The sequence below is a fragment of the Neomonachus schauinslandi genome, chromosome 10, assembly GCF_002201575.2.
Source record: "Neomonachus schauinslandi chromosome 10, ASM220157v2, whole genome shotgun sequence".
In the NCBI taxonomy this organism is placed as follows: domain Eukaryota; kingdom Metazoa; phylum Chordata; class Mammalia; order Carnivora; family Phocidae; genus Neomonachus; species Neomonachus schauinslandi.
In genome coordinates, this window is record NC_058412.1 from 26,532,518 (window position 1) to 26,556,836 (window position 24,319).

Here is a 24,319-nt window from a genome sequence, read left to right on the forward strand (position 1 = left end):
ATGCTTAAGAAATGAACCAGACCCTGCAATTTCAGAAGAGAGAAAGTTCCAATTTAAAAACCTATTCTTTAAAACAAGCACATTGTCTTTGCTATTTGTAAAATAAATCATACCTATTGTTTAAAATTTAGAAACTAAAGAAATGTATAAAAATATAAATTACCTTAACCTCCCTCAAAAACTGATGCATTTTGCTGTAGTTCCTGCCAATCATATGTATATATATATTTTTTGAGATTATAATTCATGGATAAGTGTGAAGTGAAACTGTTTTTTTACTTAATAGATAATACATTCTGATTTTATTAAATCTTATAAAAATTATTTTAATGCTGACCTATATTTAATGGATTTAGGATAATTCATTTAACCATCCCCCTAAAGTGCTATTTTCAGATTAGTTTCTATTTTTTCTTAATATATATACTGTCACCGGCATACTTGAACACAAAGCTTCGATGAATCCGTGGTTATATTTACAAGTGAAATTACTGGTTCTAAGCTGTGATTCATCCTGTGCACATTACCTCTCAGAGAGGATGTCCATTTCCCTTCTCAGTAGCAATAGAGAGTTCATTCACTGTGTCCCTCCTCTGCTCTTCTACTTCCTTTCTTTGCAATTTGGAAAGCACACAAAGGGCAGTAAAATAGTATCTTTTTCTTCACATAGGCCCTGTACATTTCTATTTAGGCTCTCCCTAGGTATTTCTTTTAAAAAATTTAGTTATTTATTTTTTTGCGGGGGAGGGGCAGAGGGAGAGAATCTTCAGGCAGGTTCTGAGCTCAGCAGCGAGCCGTCATGGCAGGGCTAGATCTCACCACCTATGAGATCATGACCTGAGCCAGAATCAAGTCGGATGCTTAACTGGCTGAGCCACCCAGGTGCCCCTGTTGCTCCATTTCTAATTACTGTTGATTTTATCGATGTGAGGCTTTTCTCCTTATGGTATTAGGAGAAAATGCTATGCATAAGAATAGCTTGGTAGTTTTCTTTTTTCTAATACAATACATTTCCTTTCTGGTCATTATTGCTTACGTATTTTTATCTGCCCATTTGTATATTTTACTAACATTTATTGAATGTCTATTTAGTGGAGCCATTGTGTTGGATTCTTCAGGGATGTCATAATCAAACAACCCTGGGAGATAAATAGTGTTTTCTTTTCTTTAAACTGATAATGAAACTGAGTCTTGAGGCTTAAAGAAATTAAGTGATGGAAAGTCGCATAGCTGGAGAGTGGTAGAATTTACCTCTGCAGCCTGGGCTCCCCTCCCTTGGCTGCTAGCACTTATATAGCAGTTTATAGATTATGAAAGTATTTTTTAAAAAAATATTTATTTTATTTATTTATTTTTTAAAGATTTTATTTATTTATTTGCGAGAGAGAGAATGAGAGACAGACAGCACGAGAGGGAGGAGGGTCAGAGGGAGAAGCAGACTCCCCGCCGAGCAGGGAGCCCGATGCAGGACTCGATCCCGGGACTCCAGGATCATGACCTGAGCCGAAGGCAGTCGCTTAACCTACTGAGCCACCTAGGCGCCCTATTTATTTATTTTAGAGAGAGCACGCAAGCACGGTGGAGGGGAGGGGCTGAGATGGGGAAAAAGAGAGAATCCCAAGCAGGCTCCATGCCCAGCAGCAAGCCTGACTCGGGGCTCGATCTCACAACCCTGAGACGGTGACCTGAGCCCAGATCAAGAGTCAGATGCTGGCTCAACTGACTGAGCCACCCGGGCTCACCAAAAGTACTTTTTTTTTTTAAAGATTTTATTTATTTATTTGATAGAGCGCAATCACAAGTAGGCAGAGAACAGAGAGAGAGAGGAGCAGGCTTCCTGCTGAGCAAGGAGCCTGATGTGGGGCTCAATCCCAGGGCCCTGCGATCATGACCTGAGCCAAAGGCAGACGCTTAACCAGCTGAGCCACCCAGGCACCCCCCACGGGAAGTACTTTAACACATTTTCTCATCTCCTTAATTTGTGACAGTGACCACACCTACTTGTTACAGGTGGGGAAACCGTGACGTGAAGCCTTGCACAGTGAATGGCAGCGCTGAGAGTGATATTAGATGCTCACCAATACTTTCACAGTCTGTGTTTAGCTCTTAGGCTCCTTTACTGGCTTGGTTTAGAAATCCTAAAGTTCTCCAAACTTCATCATTTATTTTTATAGCAAGTTGTCTTGTAAATGTGTCTGCTGTGTAGTTAAGAAAATTTTTTATCATAATATTAGTAAGTCATTATACCGCCTCAGTTTTATCCAGAAGTGTTTAATAAGCAGAATATTTATGCTTCTAAATGCTTTTGTGTTTATTTGTATGCTTTTGTTTTGTATTTATGCTTCTTTGCTTTTGTTTAAGCTACAGTTCCTTTGGATTCTGAGGCACACCTTTTCTGGTATCCTCTCTTCTCCCTTCCCCTATCAGTGAACAATTTAATAAAGCAGTCATGTATTTCCTCACACTTGTAGGTGCAGCTGGGTGGTTTTGCTGACCCACACCAGGTGTGGATGAGCTCAGCCAGGCTCAGTCATGCATCTGTCATCTGCCGCTGGGTACCTAGGGCTGGATGGTCTAGGATGGTCTTGGCTGGGATGACTCCATCGTCTTCCACAATCTCTCATCTTCTGGGCAGCTAACATGGGCTGTTTTCATGGTGGTGGCAGGGTTCCAAGAGAGAATAAAAGCACACAAAGCTTTTCAGGCCTAGGCTTGGAATTGACATACTGTCTCTTCCAACTGTATTCTAGTGGCTGAAAGTCAGAAGTCACAAAACCAGCCCACATTCAGGGGGAGGGGAATTGGACTCCACCTCTTCATGGGAGGAGCTTTGAAGTCACATAGCAAAAGGCATGGAGAGGTGGAGGGGTGGAGAATTGGGGTCATTTTGAAAATCAGTCTGTAACACTCTGATGGTTTATCCTGATTCAGCAAGTATAAGTGCCTTTGCCTGGGGAAAAAAGGAGATGAAGATATTTACTTATATTGATGTGAAATCACTTTACATCTATGTATGGAGCCATATCAACAAAGTATTGGTGGAAAAAAAAACACTATTCTGGTGTTTATAATAGAAACTGTGTAGTTCGTTATATTTTTAAATAAACTTTGTATCTGTGTGTAACCTATGGGTAGAACAGTGCACTCTCTTTTCCAGAAGTAATCACTAACCTGACTCTTTTTTTTTTTTAAAGATATTTTTTATTTATTTGACAGAGAGATAGAGAGCACAAGTAGGCAGAGAGGCAGGCAGAGGGAGAGGGAGAAGCAGGCTCCCCGATGAGCAGGGAGCCTGACAAGGGGCTTGATCCCAGAACTCTGGGATCATGACCTGAGCCAAAGGCAGCTGCTTAACCAACTGAGCCACTCACGTGCCCCTCACTAGCCTGACTCTTATAAGAATAGATCAGTTTGGGTCTTTTTATGAACTTTCAATTTATCCAGTCCGTGTTCTTTTGGGTCTACTCCTTTCATGCAGCAGCATGTGGCCAGTACCATTGCCTAATAATATTCACAGTTCTGGCCAGTGAAGTGATAATATCCATTGATGTTTTCATTTAAAATCTTTTTCAGTACTTTTTTCCCTTCCTTCAACCTGTTCTTCTCTGACTTCTCTGTCTATGCAGGATTCTCTACAGTAACATTGTCTCTAAAGTTGCTTTCAGTTCCACTATTGAAAGGGCATTGATTATTGTAATGGTTTATTTCTTTCTAGGAAGAAATAGGGAATGTGCATATGACAGCAATGTGGGTATAAATATGAAAGTTAGAATCCGTTGTTCTTGGTATATATTTGGGAAGTTACAGTAGAAAATCAGTAGGTGGAAGTTAAGACTGGAGTCCACGAGACTTGATAAGTCAGTTCTTCAAGACACTTAAAAATGTTTAAAATTCTTTTTATTTAGCCTACCAGAAATTCATCACAGTGCTCTGCTATATTTAGTGATTTAATCCCAGTGCTGTGGTGCTTAATGTGATTCTGAATCAAAAGGTTTTACAAAAGTCAGTGACTAAGAGGGAATTGATGTGTTACTGATTTGAAGAGGTGGTTTTACTGTCCTAGGCATTTTCCTGGAGCTCCTGCTGCAGTTTCTAGTTTAAATAGGCACAACATTTTCGGTAAGAACTTAAACAGCTTTTGGTCTGGACCTGAGCATCATAGTCCAGCATTTAAAAATCAATTTGGGACCCACTCCGATCCATTTGAGAGTCTTTTTCTAGTGTATCTTCTTACTGTGCTTATCACACTGGGATAGGATTCAAAAAGGAAATGTCTGTTTATTTTATTCACTTTTCTTCAGGAAAGACAGTGGTGAAGTGAGTCATTAGCACATTGTATTTTCCAATAGTTCTTTGACCTTAATCTCTGGGGCTATAAAATCAATGGGAAGATGCCTGTTGTATCACAAGTGATGAGGAAAGCCCATGATGGATTCATGTTACTGTGAATGTTTAAGGAGAAATTAATGTCATGTCTGTAGACCAGAGTCAGAAATCCAAGACCAGCAGAGATGTGTATGTTATTAGTGTCTTCCATGTGTAGCACACGTGTATCAAGACATAAATACAAGCTGTTCTCTGGGCTCTGATAATTCTTTTATTGTGTTACCCTGAAGACAGAAGAATTGGAAGGAAGGGAGTTGCTCGCACGGTGGTTTGCCTCCTCTCAGTGAGTGTAGCCATCAAATCTATCTTGTGCTAGATTATCATTTGCGAAGGTGGGGCAGTTACAGGTCGGGAGGGGAGGCTATGGCAGTGGTGAGGCCGAGGTTGACATGAATATGACTGCGAAGAGACCTACGGTACGATATTTTTCGGGGCCATCCCCAGAGAGCATTTCACAAAATGTGCTCCACAGACCACCAGTTCAGAGGGATGTTAATAGACGGTGTGTGCGAAAAGGCCCTGTGGCTGACGGTGTGAAAAACACCAAGTTAAAGAAAACCAAGAGTCCTTGCCGAACGACTTCTCAGGGTCTGTAATGTGCTCACGTATGTAGAATGTGCATCGTTTCTCAAACATATTTGGCCACAGGACCCTTTTATAAGCTCACAAAGTTTGTTTGACGTAACATACCTTGGGTAAAGTTGCTCTAGAGCATTGACCTTCAAACCTTTTTTTTTTTTGGTTCACTTATCTCCTAAAATAATTTGGAGAAACTTAGTGTTCATCCATTTTTAAGTTGACGTCTACATTTTTCCCATTAAAATGAAGTAGACATAGTGGAGTCATTTCTAGGGCATTTATGTTAGATATGTGCTTTAAACATATTTTCATCAAAACCTTGGAGCTTTGGAGATGGCTCATTGAGTTTATGAATAATGTCACCATCTAACCTAATTGGCAAAAGCTGGGCCTTGAACAAACCAGACTTAACACTTTTCCTGTGACTCGTCCTCAGGAGGGATATATTTGTGAAATGTTCATATGTTTGGTGCCTTTGAGAATCTTACATTGTGTAGGGCAGTGTGCTTCTTGTAGAAAAGATTCCAGATGAGCAAGAGGTGTGCCTTGACTTTGTAAAGAGGACGAAGGCTCTGAGGGAAGGAGGGTTGGGAAAGGAAGATTGGCACATGTGGTTCTTGGGCAAATTACTTTTAGAGAAAGAAACGTATGAAATTGATTCCCTTAAATAAGAGTATCCAAGCCTGTGTGTACCTTGTGACATACTGTCATATGCCTTTAGGGATAGGTGTACCCAGTGTGAATCTGCTTCCACAGGAGTTGAAGGGTCCATATGTTTTCTGGGAGAATTCATTCTCCGTGGAAAGCAAGTGATCCCTATTAAATAGCCAAATGGTCTGTCTGGCTAGAAAAAGTATTTACCTCGAGAGGTATTTTTTCTGCATTCAAGTGGAAGTCCTATTGCTAAATTGTATGCTGATATTTCTGTCCATCAGCAAAAACTGAATATCCACAGCAGAAGCTGTAGAAAGCTTCATATTTTCACACAGTATAAAGATCTTCATGTACTCTTCTCACCTTGTACTTAATTCCTTTCAGTTACTGGACATGCCTCATTTCCTGTATAAACTTGCGTCACTAAAGAGGCAGTAAATTATGAGTCTGTTAAACATACATACTTTCCTTTAGGAGAATGGATACATAAAAGTGTGTTTATTTCCCATTAAGGACACTTACGTTATTCATAACACATTATGCATTAACTGTCATACTTAATTTATTCCTTGGCATTTTCAACCCTGGCAGGTTGTTTTGAAGTCTGAATATTTAAGCTGGAAGTAACCTTGGGAATTGTCTGGCTCAGCCCTTTTGTGTTACAGGAAAGGAATGTGAGATCAAGAGAAACTAAGTGACTTGTTCTAGGTAGCATAAGTTAGCATCCTAGTTATACCAGAAGTAGGTCTTAATGGGATCTGCCTCTCATTAGATTTTCACACACCTCCCCCACCCCCGCTTAACCCTTTTAAAAAATAAGATCTTTGGGCACCTGGGTGGCTCAGTCCGTTAAGTGTCCGGCTCAGGTCATGATCTCAGGGTCCTGAGATCAAGCCCTGTATAGGGCTCCTCGCTTAGCACAACGTCTGCCTGAATTCTTTCCTTTTTCCTCTCCCTCTCTCTCTGCCCCTCCCCTCAGCTCATGCGTGCATGGGCATGCTCTCTTTCTCTCTCTCTTGCACGTGCTCTCTCTCTCAAATAAATAAAATCTTAAGAAAAAAGGTCTTGGCCAAATTATGCTTATAAAATGAGAATAACTGTTGTGTTGCTCACCATCCAGAATTGTTATGAAGTTCCAATGAGAAGAGGTGTGCTATACAAACATAAAGGAGGAGGAGGAGGATCCTTGTCTCATTCTACTAGATAATTGTAAACATTCCCTACTATTGAAATGCTAAAGCTGTGTTACATTAGGTTATTTGAAGAGTCTCTTGTTAAGCATATTTTCCAACTACTCTGTATTTTTCTGCTTCTGGGTAATAGAGGCCCAGCCTTCAATTTCGGTTGTATTAGGTTGAACCATGTGACATGCTGATCGTCAACCATTTCAGACTTACAAGAAGAGCAGTTTTGTATTCTTGAACTTGTTATGGCCAGAAGCACATGGTAGGCTATAGAGGGCAGAGAAACTCTATAAATGTTTTAAGTGAGTTGAGAAGTATGTAGGTCTCCTTCATGTTCCCTGTAGGCCTATGGATTTTTGCCTACAGGAAAGGAGCACATAGGGCTGTATGAGTTTCTTTCCTTCTTTCTGCTTCTGTCAACTTCTGGGCTTAGCAAAGCAGCTCAGTGGGAGGCATAGGGCCTGGCTATTCGAGAGGGCCTTCTCCTCCAGCCATTCACTTGGATCTTTATTCATTAACTCGGTGAACTGCGAGGTTATACCGTTCTTTGGAAGGATAGATTTCCACAGCTGGCTAGAAAAATTCAGTGCTCTAGAGAGAGAATAATAATGAACAAGTCCAGTTTGTTTATCTGTTTGTTTAAACACTAAACTGTTTTCAGTTTAATCAGAATACATTAAGGGAGATTGGCTGACCCTCTAAAATATGAGACTTCTGAAACACAGTTATATTTGTCAAATATGTTATTTATAAAAATGATCAAGTTAGAAGCTTTGATTTGATTTAAAAAAATAGCTGTTGGAATTGGAATCTAAGTAGAATTATAATTCATAATTTACCCATCATGTTCTATATAATTGTTAAACTTTTGCCTGATAACATCTCTTAGTATACTCCTTAAACCTCTCATGTCCAGATATAACATGTTCAGTTAATACATGTTTTGTTCTTAAAGCATTTTGAACCTCTCATTTCCTTCAGGTTATTTAGAAAGATCTTATGGAGCTTGGCTACCTGAGAAAGTCATTTGAATAACTATTCATGTTTCATATTAATTTCTAAGATTCTAAATTAAAAACCATGGGAGATCTGTTTTTTATCTTTTTTATTTTGTTTTTGTTTTGTTTTTAAATACTTATTTGAGAGTGAGAGAGAGAGAGAGCATGAGTGGGGGGAGGGGGCAGAGGGAGAAGCTGACTCCCTGCCTACCAGGGAGCCGCTGCCCCCCCCTCACCCCCTACCCCCTCAGCTGATCCCAGGACCCCGTGATCATGACCTGAGCCAAAGACAGACCTTAACTGACTGAGCCACCCAGGAGCCCCTTGTTTTTGTTTTTTAAACACAGAGCATATAAACTAACCACCCACAGTCTTCTCAGGAGCAAAGCAGGGGATGGAAGAAGGAAGTGAAGGTGTAAAATTTTGTGTATTAGGAATTAACAATTTATGATTGGAATGCTTTTGAAGGTTTTGTGAGTGAGTTGTTGAAACCTTCCATATGATTTGTCACAGAAATAAAAAGTCAGGATTTAAAACTTTTAAAAATTTTGACAAGTGCCATCTTATTATAGAAGCTCAATATTTGAAACAAATGCAAAAGAACTGCCTTGCTTAAAACAGCTGTACCAGGTCCCCATGGCTCTGGGCACAGCTCAGCTGGTGACAGTTAAGTCTGATGAATCATGTCAGAGACCTGGTCAGGTGTGAGGACTGTAGCCTTGTAGGTCACAAACCACACAGGCCCACACTTAGGGATGTGGGGGACCCAGTCCCTTGTGCTTTTAGCTAAGACCATAGTACAGCCTCAGTGACAGGAGGAGATTGTCAGATGGACAAGATACAGATGCTGAGTCAAGCGAATGAAACCCATCAAGTCCTTTCGGGTAGCTAGCACCCACTTTCACTCCAGCATTCCTTAGACAGCCTCACTTCAAAATGGTCCCCTGTGTACTTACAAATTCAGCGTTTCATCATCTTTGTGTGAATTTCTCAGCAAGGACATTGTAGACATTTTTGGCTGAGCAATTCTTTTTTTTTTATGCTTTTTTTTTTCCAAGTTTTTATTTAAATTCTAAATAGTTTACATATAATGTAATATTGGTTTCAGGAGTAGAAGTCAGTGATTCATCACTTACATATAAAACCCAGTGCTCATCACAAGTGCGTTCCTTAATACCCATCACCCATTTAGCCCATCCCCTGCCCACTTCTCTTCATCAACCTGCAGTTTGTTCTCTATCGTTAACAGTCTCTTACGGCTAGCCTCCCTCTTTTTTCTTTTTCTTCCTTCCCCTATGTTCAGTTTCAAACATTTTTTTATTCTGTCATTTATTATATATTTTACATGCTATGAAAACTTAGCTCAGGTCACCAGCCGTGTGAGGTACTCCCAATACCTGCAGATACCTATATCCACAGGCCAAACTTAATACTCTCCAGGTACTTTTAGGGACCAAAAGAATTACCTTTGCTATACATAGTTCACTATGCGAGATGACTTTTTCAATTACCTTCTAAACTAAGATCCAGGTGTTCGTTATCCTTATGAAATAACAACCAATCTAACTTTTCCATCAAAAGAACCTCTTCATGTCAGTGATTTCTTTACTGAAATCAATCACCCATCTCCTGGAACTCCCATTAAGAAAAGGCTCTTGGGTGCTAATAAAATAGATTACAGCCAATGAAGTGAAATTACTTTTAACTCTTCTTTGTCAAAGATGTAATATGTAGATCTGATGTTCATAGCTCCATCAAAGCTCAGATGTTTATAGTGGTACTGATTCTGCATGAAAATTTGTTATACATCTCATTCTTTTTAAAAAATTTTTTATTGTTATGTTAATCACCATACATTACATCTTTAGTTTTTGATGTAGTGTTCCATGATTCATTGTTTGTGTATAACACCCAGTGCTCCATGCAATACGTGCCCTCTTTAATACCCATCATCAGGCTAACCCATCCTCCCACCCCCCTCCCCTCTAGAACCTTCAGTTTGTTTTTCAGAGTCCATCGTCTCTCATGATTCATCTTGGCTGAGCAATTCTTTGTCAAGGGGAACTACCTACACTTTTCGGAATGCTAAGCTCCCTAGTATCTACTCTCAGGGTTCTCCAGTCCTTGTGACAACTCAGAATGTCCCGTAGACAAGCACACACCCTTCCCCCTTTGAGAATCACCAACTGATCTCCCTACCAAAAGGGAAGCAATCTTACTGACCTACAGCATTCCCTAGATATTTGCATTTTAGAAGAGAATGTTTTTGTATTAAGATGACCAATAAATATATGAAAAATTAGTGCAAATTAAAACCACAGTGAAAGAACACTACAATCCCACCAGAATGGCTACAGTGAAAAAGACCGACAATAATTTGGCGAGGATGCAGAACAGTTGGATGGAAATTGGCATAACCACTTTGGACAACTATGTGATTATTTATTAAAGCAATCGTGAGTCTTCTCTAGTGAGTCAGAAATTCTACTCCTAGATACATACAGGAGAGTAATGAGTACCTTGGCCTACCAAAAGACGTCTATATAAGAATGTTCACAGAAGCATTGTTACTGATAGCCAAAAATTGGGACTAACCCAAATGTCAATCAGCAGTTGCATGGATAAATTAATTTTGACATCCTCACACAATAAAATATAACAGCAGTAAAAGAATGAATTGCTGCATGCAACAGGCATAATAATGAGTAAAAGTCAGGCAAAAGAACATATGCAATAGGATTCCCTTTATATGAAGTAGAAGAACAGGGCGGACTAATGGATGATAGTAGTTACCTGTGGGGGCAGAGATGTTGATGGGAAAGGGCAGTAAAGGAGCCCTCTAAGTCAGTGGAAACTTTCCAAATCACAGTCTCTTTGGTGATTACTCAGTTATGTACGTGTGCACACATGGATATACGTATACATAAGTATGTGTAAAAGTTCATGTAGCTGTATATTTAAGATTGATACATATAAATTAGGAAGGAACTTGGAAATTTAATCTCTAATTGATGGTATTTTGGAGACTAGGTTAAAAAATAAATTGAGTCAAAGGAAATAGTTTTTCTGGAAGCCAAGAAAGTGATGTAGAAAGTTGCATGCTTCTAGGGCCGAAATTAGGGGCGGTGGTGTTGCTACTTAGTGGTGGTGGCACAAGCTGATAAAGGTATAGATAGTAGGAAATGCATGATTCCCTTTCTTTTTGAATTCTTCTATTCCTGTCTATAGCCATAGTGGTTTTTTTTTTTAAGTCTTAATTCCTGTCCTCCATTCCCATGGCATCATGGTTGAAGCAGTGGGCAATGTTGAGGAGAGTCAAAAGAGGGGCTATTGGAAGAGGACACAAGCAAGTGTTTGTACATCAGATATTTATGCATTGGAGCAGAAAACCTTCATCTTAACCTGGCAGCCAGAAGCAAGGCTGGTACCCCACTTCATAGAAAACTCCAGTCGAGGGAAAATTTTGCATCCCAAGAGGTAAACGTGGGATATAAAGGGGTGAAACCAATGAGCAGGAGTACAGATCACTGAGAGAGGAAGGCTCATAAATCACAGGCAAGTGGGGACATGAGGGAAAACAGAAGAGTGCAGATTTTGTCCAGCCTTTTTGACCACAACTGGCTGGTTACCCAAATTTGAGGTTTAAGTTGGGACGTATGATAAGGGCTTTACTTGTACTGTGTAGCCCCAACTGGACTTGGCATTCTTCCTGGTCCTTCATGGTGGTTTTCTTAAGGAGAATGAGTGATAGGGGAATAGTTTTCAATTAGATGCTGTGGATAAGTGTGTATTACAGCACAATGTACACTCTGATAAAGAATGAGATGATCAGGTCCTGGACCATATGCTGTGCCAGGTTGTAATCTAGCAGTGCTAGTTTTCAGCTCGATCCAAGTTAGAAAGCTGTAGAACTTATAGAACAAATATATGTGTTAATTTGTTATTTGGATGTCATTGAAAATGTTTTATCACTGAAATTAAAAACTGCATGTGTTTGATAAAATAGGTCCATTATAGAAATCAGTGGCTATTTAGAATATGAAATATAAGCAAATAATGATTTATTGAGGGCTGTATTTTCCTTATTATGTGACAATTTTGCTAATAATATTTTGCTCCCAATTGTGTCCAATTTTAATTTAGAAAATTAATTTTAAAATCATTAATAAAAGTTTTATTTGAATTGATGATTGAAGCAAGCAAATATTATTGGAAACAGAAATGCTAATAACCATGTCTATTAATGGTTAAGCTTCATAAGCCACCCTGAATAAAAATAGAAATGACTATTAATTTTTCACTTTTAACTTGTCCTATTCTGTTTTTCATTTTTAATTACTTACCTTTACAAAAGACTCTCTAATCTTTTTTTTTAAAGCACACATTTTTATCTGTCCTCTTCCAAATCGTTTTGATTTTCCTTTGGATCAGTGTCATAGCCCATTCGGGCTACCGTAATAGAATACCACGACTGGGTAGCTCATAAACTACAGATACTTACTGCTCACAGTTCTGAAGGTTGGGAAGTCCAAGGTCAAGGTGCCAGCATGGTCGCCTCCTGGTGAGGGCTCTCTTCTGGTTGCAGACATCTCTGTTGTGTCCTCAAATGATGCAAGGGACAGGGATCTTCCTCATGGCTTAAGGACCTCCCAGAGGCCTCCCTACTAATACCATTATGCTTGGGGGTTATGATTTCAACACCTAAATTTTGGGGGGGACACAAACATTCAGACCATAGCAATCATCCTGTGTGGGTGACCTCAAGTCTCTATTTCTAGCCATGTTGTCTCTTTAGTTTATTCCCGAATCTGCCACTGCTGCTGGATTTTATACTTGGGTATCCTTATGTGACCTTCAAGTGTAAAACTAGTCTTTTCATTTGCCTCTTTTTTTCCTCAGAACTTTCCACAAAAACAACGTTTTTTCCTCTTTTCCCAGATTAGATGCCTCCCAGGCATCTTCGACTCCTTTCTGTTCCTTTCCAGTGTTATGCTAGCGAGTCAAACACTGTGCATTTGGCCCATTGTTCTTTTCAAAAGAAAAATTCCTTCCTGATCATTCTCACCGTCCCAACCTGGCTTGTCCCATCTCATACTTGCATTACTCCTTCAGTCATCAACTTTTGGTCTCTTCTCACCAAGCCATGTGTTGGCCAGATGAATTTCACGGGAGCCTTCCTTTGGTTCTATCCTCCTTGTGCTCAGAAACATTTAGGATAGCTCCCTGTTCTCAGTAAAAGTGAATCCAAACCTAGCCTGGCTTTAACCAGCTCTTTTTCCAACAGTTTACCTTCCAGAAACTACTTTTCCAGCCAACAGTTTGACTCAGGGTTTCCTAAACCCCCCTTCCCTTCTGCAGTCTCTGCGCCTATGCTCTGGGGTCACTCATGTAGGTCACCCACCCCTTCCTCCCCATCCATCCATCCATCTGACCATCCACCTTCTCCCTGACCTCGATGCCTGATGAAGTCTTAACCCCTCCTCAAGGCTCTAGTCTCCCCTATCTTCAGCTAACTCCACCAGCTCTTACTGTCTACACAGGCAGTTTCATAATCTGACTTCTTCAAGCTGATGACCTTTCTTCTAATTGTGATAAGTTCAACTGCTTTTCACTTCTTTAATTTGTAGGTAGTTGTATGTCCAGCTAGATTGCTAGTGTCTTCAGGGCGAGAGTCTTTGCTTTACCTGTACAATCTCTAAAACCTAATGCCCATTAACGTAAGTACTGTGAGGACTGGAATCTTTGTCAGTTTGGTTCACTAGTAAATTTCTAGTGTTTAGTGTCTAGAGCAGAACCAGGTACATCGTAGGTACATAATAATTAGCTGTTATATAAATTGTAGATGTTCAGTGAATGCTTGATTTGACTTTAGGTCACTTGTACCTGCTGCATTAAAAGCTGACATCTCTCATTTACTGTCACTAAGAGATTATTATAGTGAAAAAGAAAGTGAATGCTTTTTGTACCCAGAATCTGTTCAACTGGGCTTGACTACTTCTAAAAGGATTTGTTTTCCTGCAGATATTAATGAATGCCAGCTACAGGGCGTGTGCCCTAATGGTGAGTGTTTGAATACCATGGGCAGCTATAGATGCACCTGCAAAATGGGATTTGGGCCGGATCCCACCTTTTCAAGTTGTGTTCGTAAGTAATGATCACTTTTTATTCCTATTTTGGATTGTTCTTTTTTATTTGAGGAGGGGGTATCCAAAAGAAGATAAATACTCAGCAGTCAACTGAATATTGTAAATATGTGGGAAAATCTCATTGAAAGGACAGCTGGAAGGAGGCAGACCTGCTAAGATCTCTGTTTTGGATCTTTGTCCAAAATAAATTTTTATTGCAGCCAGAAAAATATAACACCTCTAACTCAAGGTAGGGAAGAAGCACACTGAGAAAATAAACTCTGATGAAGTGTTATTTAAAATTTTCATACCTGAGGGCGCCTGGGTGGCTCAGTTGGTTAAGCGACTGCCTTCGGCTCAGGTCGTGATCCTGGAGTCCCAGGATCGAGTCCCGCATCGGGCTCCCTGCTCGGCGGGGAGCCTGCTTCTCCCTCTGACCCTTCCCCCTCTCATGTGCTCTCTGTCTCTCTCATTCTCTCTGTCTCAAATAAATAAATAAAATCTTTAAAAAAAAAAAAAAAAAGAAATAAGCAAAATTCTTAAAAAAAAAAAAAAAATTTTCATACCTGAAAGATAACAGTTTTTTCCTTTGTGAGCATTTTAAGCATTATTTAGGCTGAGTTAAACTTTGTCTCAGCTTCTGCCTTTAATTAGTCCAAATTCTGAGTCACTGGTGTCTGATTTAATGAGGTTTCACTGTACTTGCTTAGTTGGTAGAGTCTGGGAAATAGTTATAAAGGCCCTGCATTTCAGATTTTATATTCAGTTCTAATTTCTAAGATTCTCTCTGTTGTCCTCAAAAACCACCAAAATGTGTCTCCAGAGTTAGACTGTTTTGCCTTACAAATGTTGTCTCTAAGTTTTTCTCTTGCACCTGGTAAGGGGAAAAATCCTTCATTAAACCATATGTTCTAATATTAATACAGAAAATATAGTGTCTCCAAAGAAACTCTCTAGCCACAAAACCTAATCCAGTATAATCACTACAGATCACTCGACGACCAGAGATGGATGCATTTAGATAGAAAGTTCTCACATGCAGATTTTTTAAAGGTTATCTTACTTTTTAAAGAACTTGTGTTCATTATTACAAAACAGGTAAACACTGAAGGTTTTTAAAACCCATATACATTAAAGCTTAAACATTGTAAATTAATGTATGGCAGAAAACTGTTAGGATAATTTTAAAGAGCAATTCTGTATTTCTGTCCTGATAGGTTTTTGTTTTTATTGCCTATTTTTTAATGTGGCTTTGATATACATTAAGCTGTATCCTCTGGCCTCCATTTTTAAACTTGGTATTTGGTTAAGACATGTTCTTGATATCTATTGCTTTAATTGTGCAACTTTCCCTGAGATACATAGACACAATGAAGTATGGGCAAATGTAGTAAAATAAAAATGACAGTCTCATTCATTACTTTTAAAATTCTAAGAGTTCAGAGAGTCTTCTGGAAAATTGTTACTAATTACTACTATTTTCTTTTAAAAACTGTCAAATGCAGATTAGGAAATTTTGCACGTAAGTTCTTTTTTCCGTGTTCTTTCACAGACAATTCTGATCATGAAGCAGACAGACACCTAATTATAAGGCTTTTTTGGTGGGTGGTAAAATTAGACTATAAAATGATGTTTGCATACAAGGTACGTTTGAAAACTAATACAAGGATTTGGAAATTTCAGGTAAAAAATCACATTGTTGATAATATCCAGATAATTTAGGGATTGTTTCTGGCTGATTAGAATTACATGTGTAAATATTTTAAATAGTTTCATAATTTTAAGCATAAAAGATTTTACAGAGTTTGGATATAGAATTTGCTTTGAATATTTGGGTTTTTTTTTTTTTTCCTCTTAATTTGACTTATAGTCTGGTTAAAATTACCACATTGAAGACTGCAGGTTAGGTAAAGTTGGAGAGCTGGTCGCAAGGTGTTTTATTGAACTTTGACTAGACCTGATGTCTAGAGTTAAGGGCAGACACCCAGGTTTTAATAAGATTGTAGAAATCTGCCAATGAGATTTTTGAAACACTTAGACATTTCCTTAGCATTTATTTTCCCTGTCATTGCCCAAATAATATTGAACTTATTAAACAACCATTCATTCTTATTTGAAAAATAAATAATTCAGTTTTATGGTTCAGCTACAACAACTGAAATGATAAGTATTAAGAGAGGTTTGTTGCCAGTTAAATGTTCCAGTTTAGAGTTTGAGTTAAAACCTGGGATCTTTATCGGCATTGAGTGGCAGATTTATTTCTCTGTCCTCTGAATTTACCACATGTTACATCACAGATATGTGGAGTTCCTTCAGGATTTGTGACTTGGTTCAGTCCTGCCTGATTTGTTTGTGAACTGTATTTTGAAGAAATCAATGCAGGGCTTGGGGTGGGGGGTGGGGGACCAAGGCAGAAGTCTGAAAACAGTTGAGAAGAATCAGGAAAGAAGGTGATGTTTACAGAGTAAGGGAAAAAATATTGGCAAGATGGTGGTATCCTTAATAGTCATGGGGAAATAGCAGAAGGAGACTGGAGGTCACACATACTCATGCACTCATGCACACACATAGACACACGTGCCCAGACACACAAAGGCACTGAGAGGAGTTGTTACTTAACGTTTGGAGTATCTGTTTTTGAGAGCTATCAGCCACGGATAGAGCATGTAAGCAAATGGAAGAGACTGACCACATTTGCTCAGGCAGCGTGAATTGAGGGCATAGCCAGGCCATAAAAGGTGTGGCTGACTCTGAACGCAAAGAAAGGCACTTGGCAATGGCCAAGGAGCAATGGGAAGCTCTCCCTGTTCTCAGATGCGCTGAAGTGAACACCCTCAGAATTCCTTGACTCTGGCCAAAGGTTGCAACCATTTCTCTTTCTCTCCTTGCCTGCTCTCTGTCCTTGACTTAGCACAGCTCAAAGAACAAAGGCTGGAGGGCTCTGTCCTCTGCTACCTCAGACCTCTGTGTCTGTGCCTTCGGATGTCGCCGCAGCGTCTTCAGACCTCCTCCTCCCTCTCCATGGGGAAAGGGGAAATTTTAGGATTTGTCAGAGCAAATCCAAGAAAAGGACAATAACCTTTATAGTTGGAATAGGGAAACTTTCTGACTTTCTGAGCTGCAATTTTCTTGGGCATTCGGGAGCTCCAGGATGAGAGCTGCAGTGGGTGTGTCCGTAGGTTTGGTAGAAAAATGCCCAGATGAAAAATCTCTGGGCCTGTTTGCTGTTTGATTGCATTTTTTGCCCCATGGCCTGGGTGCTAATTTAAAAATAGAGGGTTGGGGCGCCTGGGTGGCTCAGTCGTTAAGCGTCTGCCTTCGGCTCAGGTCATGATCCCAGGGTCCTGGGTTCGAGTCCCACATCGGGCTCCCTGCTCGGCGGGAAGCCTGCTTCTCCCTCTCCCACTCCCCCTGCTTGTGTTCCTGCTCTTGCTCTCTCTCTCTCTGTCAAATAAATAAATAAAATCTTAAAAAAAAATAAAATAAAATAAAAATAGAGGGTTGGAGAGATGTGCTCAGCAACCTGGAAATCATGAGATGAAGAACACATTCCTTCTAAAAGTTAGTCATGTTTATGCCCATCATATCTTGGGCATAATCATATCATATCATTAGATATGTATTAGGTGTTAGATCATATCATATCTAACATCTTAATGAGATATGTATTATTCTCATTTTATGCATTACGTAACTGAAGCTTGGGGACCTTACACAACTTCTTAAGATCATACAGCTAGTATAGCGACTCTTGCGATTTAAAGATTTATTTATTTTTGAGAGAGAGAAAGAGAGCGAGTGCACAAGCACGAGAGGGAGGAGGGGGAGGGGGAGAGAATCTCAAGCAGACTCCATGCTGAGCATGAAGCAGGACATGGGGCTCCATCTCAACGACCCTGATATCAGGACCTGAGCCAAAACCAAGAGTCGGAAGCTTAATTGACTGCACCACAGGCACCCCAGGGACTCTTGAGATTTAAAACTGGGTTTTGTGCCTCCAAGTTTAGGGTCCTAGATCAGGGGTTGGCAAGATACAGCTCATGGGCCAAATCTGTTCCACTGTCTGTTTCTGTAAATAAAGTTTTATTGGAACACAGCCATGTCCGTTCATTTACATATTGTCTAGTGTTGCTTTAGTGCCATGATGGCAGAGTTGGGAAGTTGCCGCAGAGACTGTAGGGCTCACAAGGTCTAAAATATCTCTTTATTATTTTGCCTTTTACAGAAAGAGTTTGCTTACTCTTGGGCTGTATCAACACTGTCCAATAGGACTTTGTGTGATGATGGGAATGTTCTGTATCTGTGCTGTCTGATGTAGCAGGTGCTAATCCCATGTGGGCAGTGTGACTGACAAATTGAATTTTAAATTGTATTTCATTGAAATTTTATTGAACTAGCAAAAGTAGCAACATGTGGCTGGGCGTTAATGTATCGGACAGCACAGTTCTAGATCCTTCTTTGACACAGCCGATGGGGTAAATGACTGCTAGGCCTCCTCCTTTCCCCCTTTCCTTCCTGACGTAGTGGTTCTGTGCATGTGACACCATTTTCCAGGCAGGCAGGCTGGGAGCTCCTCTGCCACTTTTGACTCTGTCCTCTCCTTTTCTCCAAGAAAGTCGTTAATCTTTGTAATCTGTCTTACACCTTCTCTCGTCTTTCCACCTCCTCTGCGGTCTCTCACTTCCCTCACTTAGCGGTCTTGTAGCATCGTGGCTTGGGGGCTAGACAGACATGTCTCTGCAAAGTGTTTGCCCCCACCTAACAGTAACAGCCAGAACCAGGGCAGCAATGTCAGCATCTTTATTGTGCATTTCATAAGTGCCAGGCACTAAGCACTTGGTGCGCATTACCAGATAAAATACTTCCAAGACATCCATGAAGTTTATGTTGCTGTTCTATTTTAGAATAAAGAAACGGAGGCTTGGGAGGGGTTAATAAGTATCTTGCCAAAAGTCACACAGCCTTTAAGTGGTAAAGCCCACGTTTGAAGCTGGATCTTACTCCACAAGCTGAGCCTTGGATCAGGAAGAAGAAACTAGTCTGAATTGATGGGAGCAAGTCCTTTATTTAAAGGAGCTGTTGTTTAGTCTTACTCGCCACAGAATAGAATAGATGATGTAACTCTGCACTGGCTCTAGAATCATGGTTTCTTTTATTTTAGTTCTCCCAGAATTTAATAGCCCGTTTCCCAAAAAGGGTGCCTGGTGGCTCTTCTTTCAGCAAATTCATCTCTCAGACTCCTCATCAGCACTTTACCTGCCTCCCAACACTCCTCCCACAGGGGTTTTAAGCTTAAAGAGATGAAAGTCTGATGTGGAATTCATCTAAGAGCTGAATGAAGATATTGGGGGTGTTGGTGCAGGGGGCATTGGAAACAGGCTAGCTATATGCCGTCTTCTTAGGTCTTCTATATTTTTTTTAGCTTCCTCTAAGTGCCAGATTAATTTATATCTGCTTAATGACACTTGTCATTCATGTGTGGAAGATGTCTTTGAAAGTATGATCAGAATTTATTGTATAGCCCTATAATTAAGTTGCTTGATACACTACTGGGGAACCCAAATAAGAGAACCATAGCATCTTTCCTTCATACTGTCCTTTGTAAGTGGGGCATCATCAGCATTGGCTATATAGTGATGATTCAAGACAAGGGTATGGAGCTATATGTTTATTACTTTTGGGGATTTCTCTATCTCTAGCTAAGAAAAATGATTTATGTTCCTGACTGATGTGGCATTTCCAGTAGGTTTTACACTCTTGAAATGTGTTTCCATCTATAGAGAGTACCTGAATCTTCCCACCTTAATCGTAGCAACGCATCTTGCAAAAATATAATCTGCCAAAACCACTGTTTCAGTGTGTCTACATATAGGATCCTCAGTACTCTATCCCATACCCATTTCCGCTTAATCTTTAGAAATCTTTTGGCAATACTATTTCTTTTAGCATAGCATAAAACCTTATGACTCGAGAATATATGATCATGTGTGCCATATTTTAAAATAATAAATGATGTAGTGTATAATGAATTACCCCTCATGGCTAGCCTTCCAGTCTGTGGCTAAAGATACTCAACTTCATAATTCAGAGCATATTGTTTCTGGATTTACATGTCATGTTGACTAGAATGTGAAAATGCCAGAGATAAGTGGAATTGCCATGTGAGAGATTGGAAATGATATAAGAATGACAGGTAATGTAGGTGTTAAAATAGGAGTGGCTTAAAAAGGCACACCCTGTTAGAAATCTGAGGCATAAATGAACACTTTCCCTCCACATAGTTGTAGATCAAAGAAAATTTGAATCATGGGAGCAACAGTAAAACTGAGGTATGTAGGCTAGACCTTTTCAATGGCTTCCTTCTTGGTTGTCTTCCATCTTGGAAGGAGTGTATTTTTTTTTTTTATTAGTTTCTTGTTCTTATATGTAGTTGGGGTGAGGCATGTCTAGTTAGAACATGGTCTGACACACCCATGCTCACCAACAATTGACTTGATGACTGTAAGCCAGTGATTCTCTTACTCCCCTAAAAACCACCATTTGAAATGCTTTGGAAGCTGTCTGATGGGAAGACAAAAGTCTATAGATGATTTGTTTAGAAAGAATTAGCTCACTAGACTTCTATCTTTATTCTCCAGATGATAAAATGCCCAAAATTGTGTGTGTGTGTGTGTGTGTGTGTGTAGTTCACAAGATCTCAACAACCATCAACTCACTTTAATTAACAAGCAATTTCTTAAAATTCACACATGTGCACATAGTAATCCCTTTAAACACTGAATTGCTGATGTGGAGTTTTGGTTTAATTTTGGGGACAGGCATGGTAGGAGGTTTCTTCAAAGTAGAGTCCTTGGATGGAGGGGGCACCTTGAGTGTAAAAAGGATGGTGCCTATATAGTATCACTTGCCTGGGCATGCGGGCAAGGGGGATACGAAGAAGTGAGGGTGGAGAATTAAGTGGAAGGGAGTCAATGTCACCATTATCCAGTGTCATGGATTTGAGGAAACCGTCTGCTCTGCTCTGAATGGCCCTTGTTCCGGGGATCTAGAACAAACATTAGTGTAGTTAGTGGTATAATTAAGTCCTGCCATGTGTAAATGGGATCCTGTGAGATGGCCTGACATTGTTTCTATGGAAATATGTGTTGTAAGTTCCAAATAATTTGGAGAGGAATTTTTTTTTTTAGTAGAATCCCTTCTGAGCTGATTATACTAGAACTAAGTATATGTTCTTAAGATTCCAGAAAGTAAGTGGGAGAAGGGAGAGGAAAAGACTCAAACTTCTCCCTCTGAGCACTTTTTTAGTAGCCCTGGACAAAACTGGTCTTATTAGACATACTAACTGCATAAGCTCTGAGGCTTCAGGAAGGTCTCCGCTGCTCCCCTCAATCCCCTGTTTCCATGCTCCTATTCACCAATAATAACTGTTTTTGAATATCTTCACTTTGTTCAAATGCTGCCGCTAAGGAGCGATCAAGTTGTGAACAAACACCCATTGAGAGGATGGAGATATGTACTTGTAATAAAAGAGTGGCTGACGTGTATTTTGTGTCTACTCTGTACCAAAGGTTTATGAGCATATGCTATTTCTAATCTGCACACTGAGCCTATTATTTATAGGTGAGGGATGTTGAAGCTCACCCAGTGTATTAAGGTTCTTTCCAAAGAAACAGAACCAGTAGGCCTGTGTGTGTGGATGCTCGTGTGTGTGTAGAGAGAGAGGTTTTAAGGGAATTGACTCACATGATTGCAGAGGTTGGCAAGTCCAGGATCCGCACAGTAGGCTGTATCCTGGAGACGAAGGGAAGAGTTAGTGTTACAGCGTGGGTCTGAAGGCAGTCCGCTGGCAAAATTCCCTCTTCTCCAGGAGAGTTCAGTCTTTTTCCTCTTAACGTCTTTCCACTATTAGGATGAGGCCCACACACACTCTGGAGATCATCTGTTTTACTCAAAGTCTACCAATATAAATGTTAATCTCATGTAAAACATACCTTCCGAGCAACTTTCAGACCTGTGTTTGACCAAATACCTACTTGCTGTGGCCTAGCCAAGCTGAAAGATCCAGTCAACCATCACAGCCCCAGTGACTTCTATAGGTTGTCTTACTGGCAAGTGGTAGATGTCCCATGAGAATCCAGGTCTGTCTGGCTCTATAAACCTTTGCTCTTCTCACTGTGTTGTAGTACCTTAATTTGATCAGATTGTTCTTAGAGCATCTAACTAAGATGTCAGTCCTTTGAGAATGATTGAAAATTGAGATCTGAGCAGGAAGGGAAGGTGACTTTGGAAGCAACAGGAGCTAGAGGAATTGGTTAAGGGAAAGGCAAATTGGAAAAACCTCATCTGGACAGTGATACAGTGGAGAAGAACTTTGGTTGGGATGGAAGAAGGGACAAGGGGGGCCCATCAAGCTTGGTCTGTTCAGCACTTTACTTGGCCTAGAGCTGGCTCACCTTTACATTAGAAAATGAACTTCTCAAAGGCAGGGCTGTATCTTATCCTCATAACTGCCTTGTGTGCTCAGTAGAGTGTCTAGCTGTTGGATTAGTGAAGTCTTATCTACTAAACTTAGAATAGAAGCATCAGGAATAGGAGTTAGGTCTTGGATGATTATGGGCTGGTGTGTTTTTGCGTGTTTTCTAAGGGACTGAACACATTGTTGCCTTCTCTGGTGTGCCGTCTTGTATAACCTGGCAGGTCAGAAGCTGCTCCCTGCCTCCCATCCGCTGTTGACTGGCCTACAGCGAGGCCCTGCAAGCTCTCACTGTCCTTAAGAAGGGCAGCAGCTGGCTTTCAGCATCAACTATGTTGAGTTCCCGATGTTCACAGTGCCTGGTTGCTCACCAAACTCTGCCCTAGAACTACCTCTGTTATGGCTAAATACAAGAAAATAAATGGTGTAGTGATTTTGATAATACGTACCTAGGTTTCGTTGGGCAGTTGATTTTGGTTGAAATGGTTTCTTTTTACATCATGCACACATACCTGATCTAATGCTTGCTAGAATGGAAGAAGGGACCAGATAGGGACAGGGACGCTTGGGGCCCTGATTCTAAAACCTAAAACGTATTTGGTAAACGACTCTAAATCAGGAAGGGCGATGCCCCGAATCTACACAAATTTATTCTGAAGTATGGTGTCTAATCCAGACTTTAAGGTTCATTTTACTATGCCAAGAAAAGTCGATGTAGTCTTTTGTTGTTTCTTGGGTGACATCAGGCCTTATCTCTCTGCTTCAGCGGATACCCCTGTGATCTCTGAAGAGAAGGGGCCCTGTTATCGTCTTGTCAGTTCCGGAAGGCAGTGTATGCACCCTCTGTCTGTTCACCTCACCAAGCAGCTCTGCTGTTGTAGTGTGGGCAAGGCCTGGGGCCCACACTGTGAGAAATGTCCCCTTCCAGGCACAGGTAAGACATGACCCGCTGTACGCTCATATTCCTTCCCAGCCACACAAGGACACAGGAGGACTTTGGTAGTTTGCGTTCTTTTTGGTTTCCAACTTTTAATTGACATGTAAATAATACAGTGTATTTTTATCAGTTTTGTACAAACCATGACCATAGAAGGTTGAATCAGTGGAAGAGAGATTCCTGTTTCTGTGTAACATGAGACTTACTCTTGAATGTTAAGAAAAGCCATTACTTTGTGGGACCCTAAGTCTGGTGTTTAAAAGTGTGAAGAGACCAGATGGGCCGTGTGCTGTCCTAACGACTGGCCGCGTGTCACGTGCATGGCCACGAGCCCCTGTGCGGGTTGACTCCCTCACTCACTGGTTGAACATGTGCTCGTCACTTTCTCCACTTGGAAATGGAGGGAATTATCTTCATGATTGAATTTGTGCTGTGAAGATTAATAACTCAAGGGCAGATCCTGACAGTGCACTGAGGAACTTCCAAGTCAGAATATTAATGGAAGTTGATTATTCTTTATGCTTTAGTTTGGTACGTATTTGCCTAATGCCCTGAAAGGATAAATATATTTCTCTCAGTGCCTTACTTCTACCAAGGAGTCCTCAACTTCTCAAGCAGGATCAAGCAGAATTAAGTGGAAGAGAAAGAAACACACCCTGCAAATTCCAGGCATGGTATTATCAAAGGAGGAGTGGTCCCTATTTCACGGGCATGTGATGGCCATAAAAAGTCTCATCAGGTGCTTATTTGATAAGAGCTTCCCACCTAGAGAAGTGCATCAACTCTCACAGGACTGCTGAATGTCTCAAAGCTGTAACTTACACAGCAGCAGACAAGGTTTAAGTATAAATTTAAATCTCATAATCCACCTTTGTTGGTGGTTAAGATCAGAAAGAATTGGTAAGGCAGAGGATAGTATAATGTTGATGGTATTTTAGTAGACTGTATAAATTTGGACACCTTCAAAAGGGCCTAGTATCCCC

At 40.4% G+C, this 24,319-nt stretch overlaps 1 protein-coding gene across 24 annotated transcripts in view; it reads left to right on the top strand.

The window, feature by feature from the left end:
- LTBP1 (latent transforming growth factor beta binding protein 1) overlaps positions 1-24,319 on the top strand; it is a 350,994-nt gene that overhangs the window by 193,930 nt on the left and 132,745 nt on the right. For all 24 annotated transcript variants that reach the window (XM_044918765.1, XM_021697673.2, XM_044918773.1 and 21 more), the window contains 2 exons: positions 13,823-13,945; positions 23,166-23,333. In XM_044918765.1, coding sequence (XP_044774700.1) covers positions 13,823-13,945; positions 23,166-23,333 — 291 coding nt within the window. The remainder of the gene's footprint in view (positions 1-13,822; positions 13,946-23,165; positions 23,334-24,319) is intronic.